Source organism: Eumetopias jubatus, unplaced genomic scaffold, assembly GCF_037043125.1.
Source record: "Eumetopias jubatus isolate StellerSeaLion01/CBP00866 unplaced genomic scaffold, mEumJub1_p1.0 scaffold_17, whole genome shotgun sequence".
Classification (NCBI taxonomy): domain Eukaryota; kingdom Metazoa; phylum Chordata; class Mammalia; order Carnivora; family Otariidae; genus Eumetopias; species Eumetopias jubatus.
Genome location: NW_028274823.1, coordinates 5,595,358 through 5,607,956, shown reverse-complemented (window position 1 = coordinate 5,607,956; position 12,599 = coordinate 5,595,358). Strand labels below are relative to the sequence as shown.

The 12,599-nt window shown below is 44.4% G+C and overlaps 1 protein-coding gene across 3 annotated transcripts in view; it reads left to right on the top strand.

The window, feature by feature from the left end:
• DOCK1 (dedicator of cytokinesis 1) overlaps positions 1-12,599 on the top strand; it is a 493,587-nt gene that overhangs the window by 417,477 nt on the left and 63,511 nt on the right. For all 3 annotated transcript variants that reach the window (XM_028119986.2, XM_028119987.2, XM_028119985.2), the window contains exon 33: positions 3,149-3,297. In XM_028119986.2, the coding sequence (XP_027975787.1) occupies positions 3,149-3,297 (149 nt within the window). The remainder of the gene's footprint in view (positions 1-3,148; positions 3,298-12,599) is intronic.

Genomic DNA, 12,599 nt, shown 5'->3' with positions numbered 1-12,599 from the left:
CACTCTTGACAGCACATCTCAGTTCCCCAAAATCTACACAACCCATTTTCTATGCAGCTCTTTTTTTTTTTTTTTTTTTTAATGGACCCAGGTTTGGGAACATACTGGCAGGTTGATCTAGCCAGCTCTGCCAACAAAATAAAAATGGAAGTCAGGTAAATCTTACAATTTAGTCACCTATCACTCGATCGGGCCTTGATCCTCTCAAAGGTCACAAATAACAAGCAAAACCAACAAATCACTGAAGTAGTAAAGGTTTATTGTGCACACACACAAGAAGACAATTAGCAGGCCTAGAGCACTCAAACCAATACATGGAAGGAGGCTCAGAGGTACATCGTTACAAAGCAGCTTCTGTCGTGAGAAAGTGGTGACTGTTTATTGGTTATAATATCAGTGATTGGTTATAATTTTAGAATTCTCTTAAATGAGCGGGAGTTGGAGTGGTTACCTCATATCAGCCTTTGGAAAATGTGTTTGTTTTTGTTTTTTGCTTACGATTTCCAGAGGCAGAAGCAAGAAGTGCCTCCCGTCAGGTTAGCCTTGCAAAATAAGCTAAATGAAGTTTTGCTTGTAGGACTAACCTGGTTTTGTCTGCCCAGAGAATTTTCAACGCTGGTCTCCATTTGGTTTTGATTTTAACAAGCTGAATGCTTCACGAGACAATTTCTTCCCTGAGTTTTTCCAATCATATGTGTGATTGAGATGAGTGTCTCAGATCTCCCCTCCAAGCAGAGCTTCAGAGCAAGGACTCGGGGTCTGTTCCGCTCGATCTAATGCAAGCGCAAATACGGCGTTGCCCCGTGGGACAGAGCAGCATGTTTTCCCCTCCCAAACCTGTCACGTCTTGAGTCCGAAAGAAGAAATCAAAAGCACACTCTCTCCCAAAAAAGGAGGGGGAGGGGGAATGTGCTTCTTTCCCAAGCTCTTCAGTTATTTATCAAAGCGCGGCCCCAGAGCGCGGGCTCTCACCTCGGCCTGCGCCGCCTCCACATCAGTTTTGTTTATTACACAAGGCACGCCAGCCGGCCGGGCACGGCAGGGACGGTCCCGCCAGAGCCAGCGTGCTCACAGCAAGATCTTTATCGGCCCGGTTTGGTCTGGGATAGTTTTCATTCAGGGGGTCCCTTCGTGGATGATTTTGGGGACCGAACAAATTATGTGCGTTCATTAAAAGCCCCATAGAAGACCTCAGTGTGCCTGGATGATGGACATTTTTGCTCAGTCTACCTGTGTGTACATGGAGATTTTCCTGGGTAAGACTATGTTTAATGTCCTGGATGTTTGGACCCTCGTGATTGCAGAGATCATCCCAACACCCAGGGAGAGGCTACTGATGGGTGAGAACTTGCCTCCCCTGAGCGAACATGGCCCACTGTCCAGAGGGGCTGGGTTGGCTCCATGTTTTGTAACTCAGAAGAAAGACTCTCGGTGGGTTTTAAAAAATTGGGGAGTTGTAACTAGGAGATTGGCAAGGTGACCAGAGGTAAAGTATTCTTATTGTGATCTGATAATCAGCTTGTTCTTCCTTTGTCTCATAAGGGGAAAGAAAAATGCATCCTCTTTTTCTTGAAGTGTGTACACTGCAAGAGTCACCTGGATTCTCATTGATTCCAAACCTGAGTTCATCATTAAATTTGAGCAAGATATGCTCCAAGGGAAATCCATAATGCAAATGCCAAAAAAAAAAGGAAAAACAAGAAAGTAAAGACGATTCCTGGAGAACCCGCCCAGGCCTTGCTCACCTTGAGGACCATTTGTTTGCTGATGTTAAATCCCCAGGGTTATCACTGTAGGTAGAGCTCAGCACTGGCCGCTGGCCAGGTTCCCTTACTAATGGGAAGGAAGGTCAATAATCAAAGATAGAAAGTCGTCATTCTTATAACCTGTTTATACCTTATAATCCAATCCTTGCATCTGCGACCACTTGCTCCTGCCTTAAATGTTCCTCCCAGCTTGGAACAGTAAAAGCTGTCAGTGACAGACCGAGCACTCTATGACACTCAAATTGTGTTGATGAACGACTTGGTGTCACTATCATCTGTTTTCTGAAACATTGGCTCTGACATTTTTTAGGCATAATACAAGAAAAGTGTCACCTGAGAGACTGAATATAATAGCATTTTTAAGAGAATGCTTTGCCACAGTTACATGCCTATCAGAGACATTAAGCATTTGGGGAAGTGATGAGAATCACGTTTTTTATAGCCTTCGTCAAAGTATTACATATTTAGTAAAAGTTGAAAACAAGATTTTCATTATATTCAGATTCCTTACTGAAGGTTACATTTTGCATATGTGTCCACTTAATATAAATTTTAGAAATCTATTAATTTAGGTTTATTAGGAGGGTTACGTACTTTGTTAAGTGTGTTTATTTATAATAGCCAAATTTGTTTTACGGCTCTCTTTACAGAAATCCTTATTAGCTGAGTAATAAAAAAAAAAAAACCTAAATTCTGTAGAGGATCCATTCTCTTTTCTGATTGTATAGAAATATGAGTAAGATTGATGAACTCTGGATAAATTGCTAGTGTTAATAACAAAATGTCACAAATGAGATACCAGGTATTTTGTCTCCCAACTCTGCTGTAGATCCCTGCTCATGTCCTTGATTTATATGATATAATTGTCTATTTGTAAAATTGCATTTATCTTATGTAACAGATAGGACATGACTACAGGTCTTATATTGGATGGATACTTTAGTAGCTGCTCTTACAGCATTTAGAATGTCCACTTCTTTTTTTTTTTTTTTGTTTTTAAGAATTTATATATTTATTTGAGAGAGAGAAAGAGACAGAGAAAGAGAGCAGGGGACGAGCAGAGGAAGAAGGACAAGCAGACTCCAGGCTGAGCACAGAGCCTGACGTGGGGCTTGATCCCAGGAACCTGAGATCACGACCTGAGCTGAAATCAAGAGTCAGATACTTAACCGACCGAGCCACTGGGCGCCCCTGCAGGCCACTTCTTATGCTAAAGGCTGGACACATTCAGAATGCCTGTGGACGAAAAATGGATGCATGTCCCCAGTATCCTGGCATTCAAAGTCACACTGATCTGTGTTATTCAGTTTGGTCCGTTGAAGCTCATTTAAAAACCTTCAAAAAAAAAAAAAAATTCTGAACAATGCTTTTCTGTCTTTAAGGTCAACACAAGATAAAGTTCATTCCAGAAATGGTCGGCCCAATATTAGAAATGACGCTAATTCCTGAGACAGAACTGCGTAAAGCCACCATCCCTATCTTCTTCGATATGATGCAGTGTGAATTCCATTCGACGCGAAGCTTCCAGATGGTAAGGGCGTAGTGGGTAAGCGGTAAGTGGCCTGGAGAGAAGGCGCACAAGCCTGAAAACCTCGAAAAAGGCTTTATAAGTGGCCCTGGAGGTAAAGGTACTGAACATGAAAAACCTAATTCCCTACAGTTTAAAAGAGAAAAGCCCCAGGACTTCCCTTCTTGAAAAAGCTTGTCATCCTTTGCCTTCATCTTTAAGGAGAAATGTTCCCAATTATTATTAGCTTTTACTTACTTATTTTTATCTGGATTTACTTACACATTAAACCCTGGATAAAAGTCTCTTCCCCTCTCCTTGGTACATCCCCTCAGAATGTTGAACCAGATGTTACCACGTTCTCTCAGACTGGCTGCTTCTTGCCAACGTGTGTTATTTTCAAGTCAAAAGTCTTTGCTTTTCCTCTTTCACATCTGTCTTGGTCTTTTACTTGTGCAGCAGAACTGATAAGAACTCCTCGAAGAAAGTCTGCATAATGTGCTCAGAACATACAGTATCAGTGGGAAAGACAAAATCTGAATATTTATGTTGGAGGATTAACAAAATCTCCTTCCCTGGATTCCATGAAAATAAGTATGGTGTTTACATATTCACTGTTGGGTACACACTCACACGCACGAACGTACAATGGCTTCCTCCCCAGTGGGCTACGTGGGTTGGCTGTGATGCTTTGCAAGAGGCACTAGAAGAACCCAAATAGTAGCGGGTCCTCCACATTGAAAGCAACCTTTGCTTAAATATTATAATAATTCAGGTAAGTGAGTATCTATTTCCACATAGAGTTTTGAGGAATTTTAAGAAAAATCCCTATATTAGAAGGAAACCAAAACCGCATCAGAGTAGCATGATTGTAGTGGGGCCTCTTATTTAAAGTGTAGATTGTCCTTCCCCACCTTTATACTTTTTAGTTCATAGATTGTGAATTGTTTATAGATTTCCACTGGCCAGTCCTCATTATTATGGCACGAAACTAGTAGCCATGAAGAATAATTTTGGTATTTTCTAGAGCCAAAAACAGATACAAAGCTAAAAGAACCTCTGTGAGTACCAGTTGAGTTTGCACAATGAAGTCAGGTAGGTGGACCACGACTCCCGGTAGTACCTGGATCTCCAGCAAAAGACTGCACGTCTTTAGTCTTTGATTCAGAGCTGTAATGTTGGTACGTAAAGGAATCTACTCCAAGGGGATGTTGTAAGAAGTGAATAAAATAAACCTGTGAAGACCACCTGCCTGCCCGCCCACCCGCCCACCTCCTTCCCCCCCTCCCTTCCTTTGCTTCTCACTTCCTTTCTTTGCTTTGCTCTTTCTTTCTTTCCATAGGGGAAGAGGACTTCCTTACACTTATTTATTTATTTATAAAATTAAAGAGACTGTTTTAAAAGAACAGCTATTTTTATTCCTCTGGTTTACAATCAGTCTTTGTACACATGTAATGTAATGTTGTAAACATTGTCCACATTTTTTTGGTTCTTTTTGTTTGGCAATCTATCACAGACATCTTTCTTGATTACAACGTAGTAACCATGATTTTTATGATGGCATAACATTTCATAAAATGAAATGGGTAATCTTCTCTTACCCATCCCTTTAGCTGAGCATTTAGGTGGTTTGCACATTCTCACTACTGTGAGTAAATGTGCAGTGAACACATGCATGCATATAGCTTGACTTTTCTTTTGAAAGTTTTCCTGGTATGCCGTCTCAAAAATGGAATTGCCGATTCAAAATATTTTTCTAAGTTTTGACATTGCCAATTTTTTTTATGTTATTGCCATAAGATTTGACCCATCTCCACTGCCACTAGCACTAAATCATGGTCCGATCTCATTGCCAACTCACCAGAACTAGGATTTGTAGTTTAAAAATGCCTTTTCCTAGGCTGAAAATACATCTGACTCTTTGAGTTTTATATGAATCAAGCCCCAAAGAAGGACCTTATGAAAAAATGCTATTAAAGAGTCAGGTAGGGGTGCCTGGACGGCTCAGTCTGCTAAGCATCCAACTCTTGGTTTCAGCTCAGGTCAGGATCTCAGCGTCGTGGAATCGAGCCCCGCGTTGGGCTCCATGCTCAGTGAGGAGTCTGCTGGAGAGTCTTTCTGTCCTTCTCCCTCTGTCTCTGCCCCCCACCCCTGGCGTGTGCTTTCTCTCTCTCTCTCTCTCTCTCTCTCTCTGAAATAAATAATTCTTATTAAAAAAAAAAAGAATCAGGTAAAGGAGAAAAATGCATTTATATGAATAAGTGTTATGAGCTCAGGAAACTAAGATCAAAGGCCTTTAAAACAGTGTCATTTGTCATTCTTTGAAGCCAACTTCGGGTCAAAATAAGGTCAGCAGCAGTTGGAGTAAGGACAAAGGCATGAATAAGAATTTGGCTTCTGAATTGTTCCTCTTCTTCCTTCCATCCTTGTGGTTCTCATTCCTGCAGCTTTAAAGCATCTTACACCATCATCTGTGGAACTGCTTCATTTTCTCCAATTCACAGGGTCTCTGGTTTGTCAATCGAGGGCACAAAGTTAATGAAGGAGAGTCATGGTGTTTCTGCCTTCGTTCTCAATGCTGCCCCCAGTGGTGGGTTCAAAAACTGTCTAATATCAGGAGCCAGTTTTCCAGAAAACCAAACTGAGTAATACCGGGAAGCAGTTATGCACATTTAATTCTACTTCACAGTTTCATATCCCTAAAACATGACTCGCTTGGATATATATGAATAAAAGCGTAAACATGAAGACATAAGTCCCCAAAACCTGCTGTCAGGATAAGCATGGTCTGCTACTTGGATTTGTTGATCAATAATCGTTGACCATTTGTTCATCTGTGTTGGCACCTACTTGTACCTTCAAAGACAAGTGGTAGGACGCACCAAAGGTTTTTAAAATAAAGGCAGAAAAACTAAAACTTGAGAAAAAAAAAAGCTCTCTGCTCTATTAGTCTGTTCTTGTGAATTGGGAAGAAGATCAATCTCCTTTTCTCTTGCAGTACCTCCGTTTATTTTTTCTCTTGGTCTGTCTCAGCCTCCCAGGTGGACGGTCACACAGAGTATCATCCTTCCCAGACCTGCTGCTCCCCTGTCATGCCCGTTTTTCCCAGGCTCCTCATCGTTTGGTTTGATGGGTGCAGGTTACAGTGGCTTGTCTTTGTTTGCTCTTCTGTCCTCCATGGTGCGTTGTGGCGACTTGTCCGTCCTTCCTCTGTCTCATCTCCAACATCCAGCTGCTTCTCTTGGGCCTTGCCCAGGGCTCTTCTGGACCACAGCATCTGTCTCTTGACTTGCTCTATCTTTCCTAACTCTTTCCTATTCTTAAGTCAGCTCTCGTCTCCTAGGGGCTCCCCTTCCTAATGCATGAGGCATGCCCTCTGTCCTCGGTGGGGGTGTCGGGCTATTGCAGCGAGTGGGCATGTGCACAGAACAGCAGGGCACAGGCATCCCTGCCTCCATCCCAGGGAGCCTCCAGGTTGGGGCTGGCTGGTTGCTGTTTAACTAATCCGCCACCAATCCAATTTCCTAACCTTATTAGTCACATCAACAAGGGCTTAAATTGGCTTCGCTTTTATAGCAGATGTGCAAACCTAATGAAGTGAGGGGAAGACATTAGGGTTTTTCGTTTTTACAACATTCGTGTTTTGAACCTGTGTGGTAGCTTATTTTTTATAAGTGTGCTATGTCTTTCTGAGCAGGGCTCTTAACGTTTGTGAAATACGCATTCTGTCTGGGGAGTGGTGTGCTCTTCCAGCTGGAGTGGACAGCGAACCCACTGGATGCAGAAGAAGGACCTGCCATTTTACTCAAGATTAAACTGCATCAAACCATTATTGGAATTTCCAAAGCGTGTATTACAGATCGGCTTTTCTCCGGTTCCCCAGAGTTGCAGCTCCTGTATTCTTCCACTGTAGTGGAGGGACTTGCGTTAGAATGTTCTTACGCATACATTTCCCCCAAAGTCTCCTTCTTTCCTCCAATTTTGCAAGAAGGAGCATGAATTTTCATCCAAAAGAAGCGTGTCCGTGTCCTTGTCTTTGGTGTTACCGACCCTGCCTCTTCCAAGTCCAGGCACTGAGTGGGTTTGCCCGGCTGTGGGATGGGGTGGCGTGGAGTTACCTTTCACGTGTTCTGTCCTCTTGCTGGCCTGAGACACGCTTTCCAGCGCGTCCGTCGTTACCTTTTGTTAACTGCTTATAGGCAGGTCTTCACAGGTGATGAAGAAGCTCTGCGAAGGCCGCCTCACAGCAATTCCTGGTTCTTCTAGCCCTTCCTAAGAATCTTTCATGACGTGCATGCCGCATCTCTTCTCCTCCGTTGTCACCTTCTACTGCTTCTCCCCTGCCCATTAGTCCTGGAGGACGTATTCTCTGGTCTCTCTCCTTGCCACTTTCCTGCTCCTCAGGTCATCCCAACAGTGTGTTCGCTGTCCCCCATGCGCACCTGCCCTCACCCAGACCCCAGTCCTGGAGTAGCATGTTCATTACTCTTGAACTGGGGACTTTGGGAGATCTGGACTTTTTTCAAAGGAGAGCTCCTACGTGTGAAGCCTTCAGGATCTGCTCGGCTAGGGTGCAGAGATTTGGAGGCATCGGCATCTTGGTGCCCCTTCCACCGGCTTGTGCACTGACTGAGCCATGTTACCACGAGATGGGCCTTCACCAGGCCTGAAACTAACCTCTCCCCTGTGTCACTGACACCCCTGCCCCCAAATCGGTAACGCTCTGAGTCTCGGCCTCCCTGGATTTTGCTTCAGAAAAAAAAAAAAAAAAAGCATACTTTCAAATTCCCTTCTGGCACCTTTTTAAAGAATTCCATTTGTTATGTCTTTGGGAGAAACGGAACTAACAGCTGAGAATTGCGGCAAATGACTGCACGGGCTGTATACCATTAATAAAAATGGGGTGGAAAAGTCTCCACAGCAAAATCATATTTTCAATCATGGAGTTAATTGTCTGTCATTTTTGTGAGGGTCAGTAAAATGCTCCACAGCTTCCGGAAATTCCCATTTAGTTGTAACACTATTGGAACATGAGTAATCTTGGCGTCTTCGATGTTGTTGAGGTCCTGTTTGAGTAATCTCTTTCTCCAGCCCGTGCTGGTAATCCTAAGCAAATAACTGAATAACCCAAGTGGACGTTGGCTGCTTCTGCCACTTGGTGGGGTGCCAGGACATTTTGCCCTGTCCTATGGATGCGAGTTTGGTGGCGATTTTATCCTGTTTATTCTTTAATTCTTTGGGATTTTGTTTGTTGGTTACTTTTGCTTTCGATTTCAAAATAGTACTTGATTTTATTGTTTTGGACCCTGAAAGGGAACATACAGCACAAGAACTAGGCTTTTATTTCATTGAATCCCAGACCCAAGCGCCTGAGAGATCATGGAAATGAATGCCCTTGAGTCTGAGTTCTGGTGACGTTGAATTCTGTTCTCACGAGCCCTCCAGCAGAGGGATGCCCACACTCCTGTATCTCTTTTAACCAAATTAAACAGGACTCACTCTGAGAGCATGTTCCTGGAGTCCAGGGTCATTGAATACAGCCCAAAAGCCACTTCTCGGTGTGTGTGGTGTGGACATGGGGAGCAGCCATACTTGTCTGAGGTGTTGCTGGCCAGCCAGGCAGTGCACGGTGCCCCAGCCGTGGGGCTCTTGGGCTCTAGGCAGAAGCTTCAAGGTCAGCGAACAGCCTTCTCGTTGGACTTGGAAGGATGTGGGGATTTTAGAATGTGAGATATGGAGTGCCGGAGATTAACTGTGTAATTAAGTTTACAGAGCGGTTAAGCAAGAGGAATGCAATATACATAAAAATATTCGTGTGTCTGAGCAGAGGGATTAAAGGCTGTGAGAGGCTGGGGGGACTCAGTGACTTCTGGGATGTCAGCGTGTGAGCACAGAGCCCGGAGGGTGTGGGGGTGCTAGGCGGCTCCCTGCCCAGCCATGCTGGCTCCTTCGTCCCTCCGTCCTGTTTTCCCTGAAGGTACAGTTCAGTGATATTCTCCCACCTGCCCCTCCTGTCCACACTAATGAGAAGGGACATGGTTCTGCAATCCTACTGGATGGATGGATTGGCCCAGTTCCTTCTGGAAGTTCAGACATTGAGAATCTGATTCCTTGGAGTCTCTGAGACCAGGGAGTGCTCTCAAATCTTGATCCTACCTCCAGCACCCGTGAGCACATTTTCTTGAACAACAGGAGAAAGCAGAGCACCTTTGGACAAAGAGCACATTCACTAAGGCTTATTTGTAGAAAGTTGAAGTGCTTTTGCAAATGTACGTAGAAGACCATTGGCCTAGATTTCAGATTTCACCCCGTTCTTGATAACCTCCAAACACTTTATCGATGTGGTGAATTATTTGTGCAAACCCTTCCATCTGGGTCCAGCCCCCTTCCTTGCTCTGACATAAGCTCCAGTCTCTTGTGTAAATGTGTTCCTGGATGCCTGGAAAATGCAGGCCTGGTTCTAGACATGTATAAATGCATTGTAGCAGGAATGGTCAGTCTAACTCCCAACAAAAATGATGCATTCTAAACCAAACAGAATTGGCTTTTGGATTATCCACTACTGAGATCCTTCACTCCATGATCCCTTAAATTGGAGCCAATAACCCGTGCTTAACTGTGGCGTCGAGTGGCGAAAGCAGTCATTCCTTTCAAAGTTAATTGAATTAACAACGCTGTCAGTACCCCTGTGAATGTAGCCCCCTGCTTCACTACCTTTGGCTTTATAGCAGCCTTCCAAAAAGCCCAAAATTTGCACGTGGACTCTGTTTCATACTCTTGGAGGGCCGCTGGTATTGTATGCTTAGAGATGCTCTCTTCAGCATTTTAAGTTGGACACCCTGTGGACATTTTTGTAGTGATACTGGAGATTCCGAAAAGAGAAGAAGTATAATGATTTTGCTCATCACATGAGGGAGCCTCTGCCACCTTTTGAGCAACACAGTCAACCCTTGCTAATTTTAACCTAACCATAGAGAACCCTGCTGCGCATTACCCGACAGTGTGCATTTACGAGTCAGATAATCAACATACTTCTTTATAAAACCAGCTCTGCTCTATCAGCAAATGGACTTTCTCCAGTTTATTTGGACAGGATCGTTTAGTTCTGATGATGATAACGGTTCACAGCACGCTAACAAATTGATTCTAGTATATTCTGTAAAAAATAATGCAGACCCTGGAATGAGAGGCCGGCTGCAGGTCTGGGTTATTGAATCCTTGCTGATAAACAGAATAGGGTTGCCAGGTGCTTGTGCAAAATTACTAAGTTGAGAGGTTAGTAAAATTAGAATCAGCTGTGTTCTTCTGATTTACTTATTCATCTGCTCATTTTAGGAAACATTAAATTCATCAGTCAAAATTTGATAAGCAGCATACTTAAGGAGCTGGAGTTTCCTTATTGCTCTTGTTTGTGACAGCTAGGTTTACGTGGAAGCAGAGAAAACATGCCATTTCCATAAAGTAGACTCCCAAGTTCAAATACGCCTGATTAACTAGTGATGAACAGTTGAAATGCCTGTGTGTGTTTGCCCACGTTAGGATAAAGCATGTTTTCCTGCATTCTGTGTGCCTTCCTCATTGTATGCTCATTAAACATGTGTGGTGTGCAATCGTGTGTTTTAATTAAGTTGAGTCTTACTTTGTACCTCAGTTATTTGTTCTGAAGAACCAGCACTCACAAAACTCTTTCTCTGTGGTGCTCCTATCATGGTACCCTCCAGGAAATGGGACTGGCTTGAAGCATCAACGTTTGGGCTAATGGCAGCTGATCTGCCTCGTATTTGATTCCCAAAAGGCCCACCTTTTGCAGAATTCTTTACTGTAAAGAACAAAGTACTAGTGTGTTAGCATCAGAAGGCTCTTACTGTACAGGAGAGTCATCATGAGGCTTCAGGTAAAAACAATAAAACAAGTTCTTTTTTCTTCTTCACTAGAGCTGCCTTTTTTTCTATGTTCCTAAAAATCCCTGAACTTTTCAGGCCAAACAGAATGAAACAGAGGGTGTTTATTTGGGCAGGAGACAATGGGGAAGATCAAGGAGAGAACTACAGGATGCACGGCGGTCTGGGATCCGTGATGTGGCTGAGTCCTTGATGTCAAGCAGGAATCAATACTCCTCTCCAGTGCTGTTAAAGCCTCCGCTTCATCTGTACTGTGATAAAATTGTGGCTTCAGGCAGCAAGTCCTGATCAAGGTCAGGCAGCTCTGTGCCGGTGTGAGACTCCTCCCTGGGTCTCCCCAGACCCCTTGCCTTCTGCCTCACGGGGGCCACAGTCAGCTGCCTACCATGGCCGCAGCAGCACCCCGAGTGCCCAGTGTGGACCGGATGCTGGCAGCCCCTGTTGCCAGCCGTCAGATGAGTGTGTCCGCCCCTTGGCTTGCGTGGCCAAGAGCCCAGCCTGTGTCTTAGCAACCTGCTGGACCATGCCTCTGCTGATCTGTGAAGCCCTCCCCAGCTCCAGTGTAGCACTAATACCCCAGTGATTCATGTGCACATAGTACATTCATGCCATTAGAACATCAACACGAGGCATTGTTCTAGGAGAGACCCAGAGACACAAAAGTTCTGTCACACAGCTTAAATAATTATAGGATCCTAGTAATAGTGGAAGACTTGGGGATTCTTCCCTGGGAAAGCATTGTCTGAGCATGTATTTTAAAAGGATCCTAGGGCACCTGGGTGGCTCAGTCGGTTAAGTGTCTGCCTTCGGCTCAGGTCATGATCCTGGCGTCCCGGGATCGAGTCCCGCATTGGGCTCCCTGCTCAGCGGGGAGTCCGCTTCTCCCTTTTCCTCAGCCCTCCCCCTGCCCCCGCTTGTGCGTGCTCTCTCTTAAATAAACACTTAAAATCTTTAAAAAAATAAAATAAGGGGATCTTAGAGGCCCCTGCCTACAATGCAGGGTGTTCTTGCTTTCTGAACCCCAAATTTAGCTGTTGTTTCCCCCAATTCCTCCTATACCTGTCTTCTTTCAGTTTGGTGTGGTTGTCTCCCGCTCTGTGGGAGTAACTGTCTCACCGGGCTCCTTCCTCCCTGCCCCAAGTCGATGGGTAATTTCAGGGCCCCTGCAACATGGCGGTCAACTACGGAGAATCCCATACAGAGGTGGCCCTGAATCCTGCCAGGGTTGGGGGACTGGGCAGCAGGGATGGGTGCTCAGATCCATCATTAGCAAGGTGGTTATTTCCAGCCCCGTCAACCATGAGGTTCATGACCCTTGTGAAAACAGCCTGGAGATTTGTACCTCTCTAGCATTTAGAGTTTTTCCCAAAACTCCAAGAGACAGGGTTTGGGTCCAAGAGACAGTTCTAGGGATCCTTTCCCACT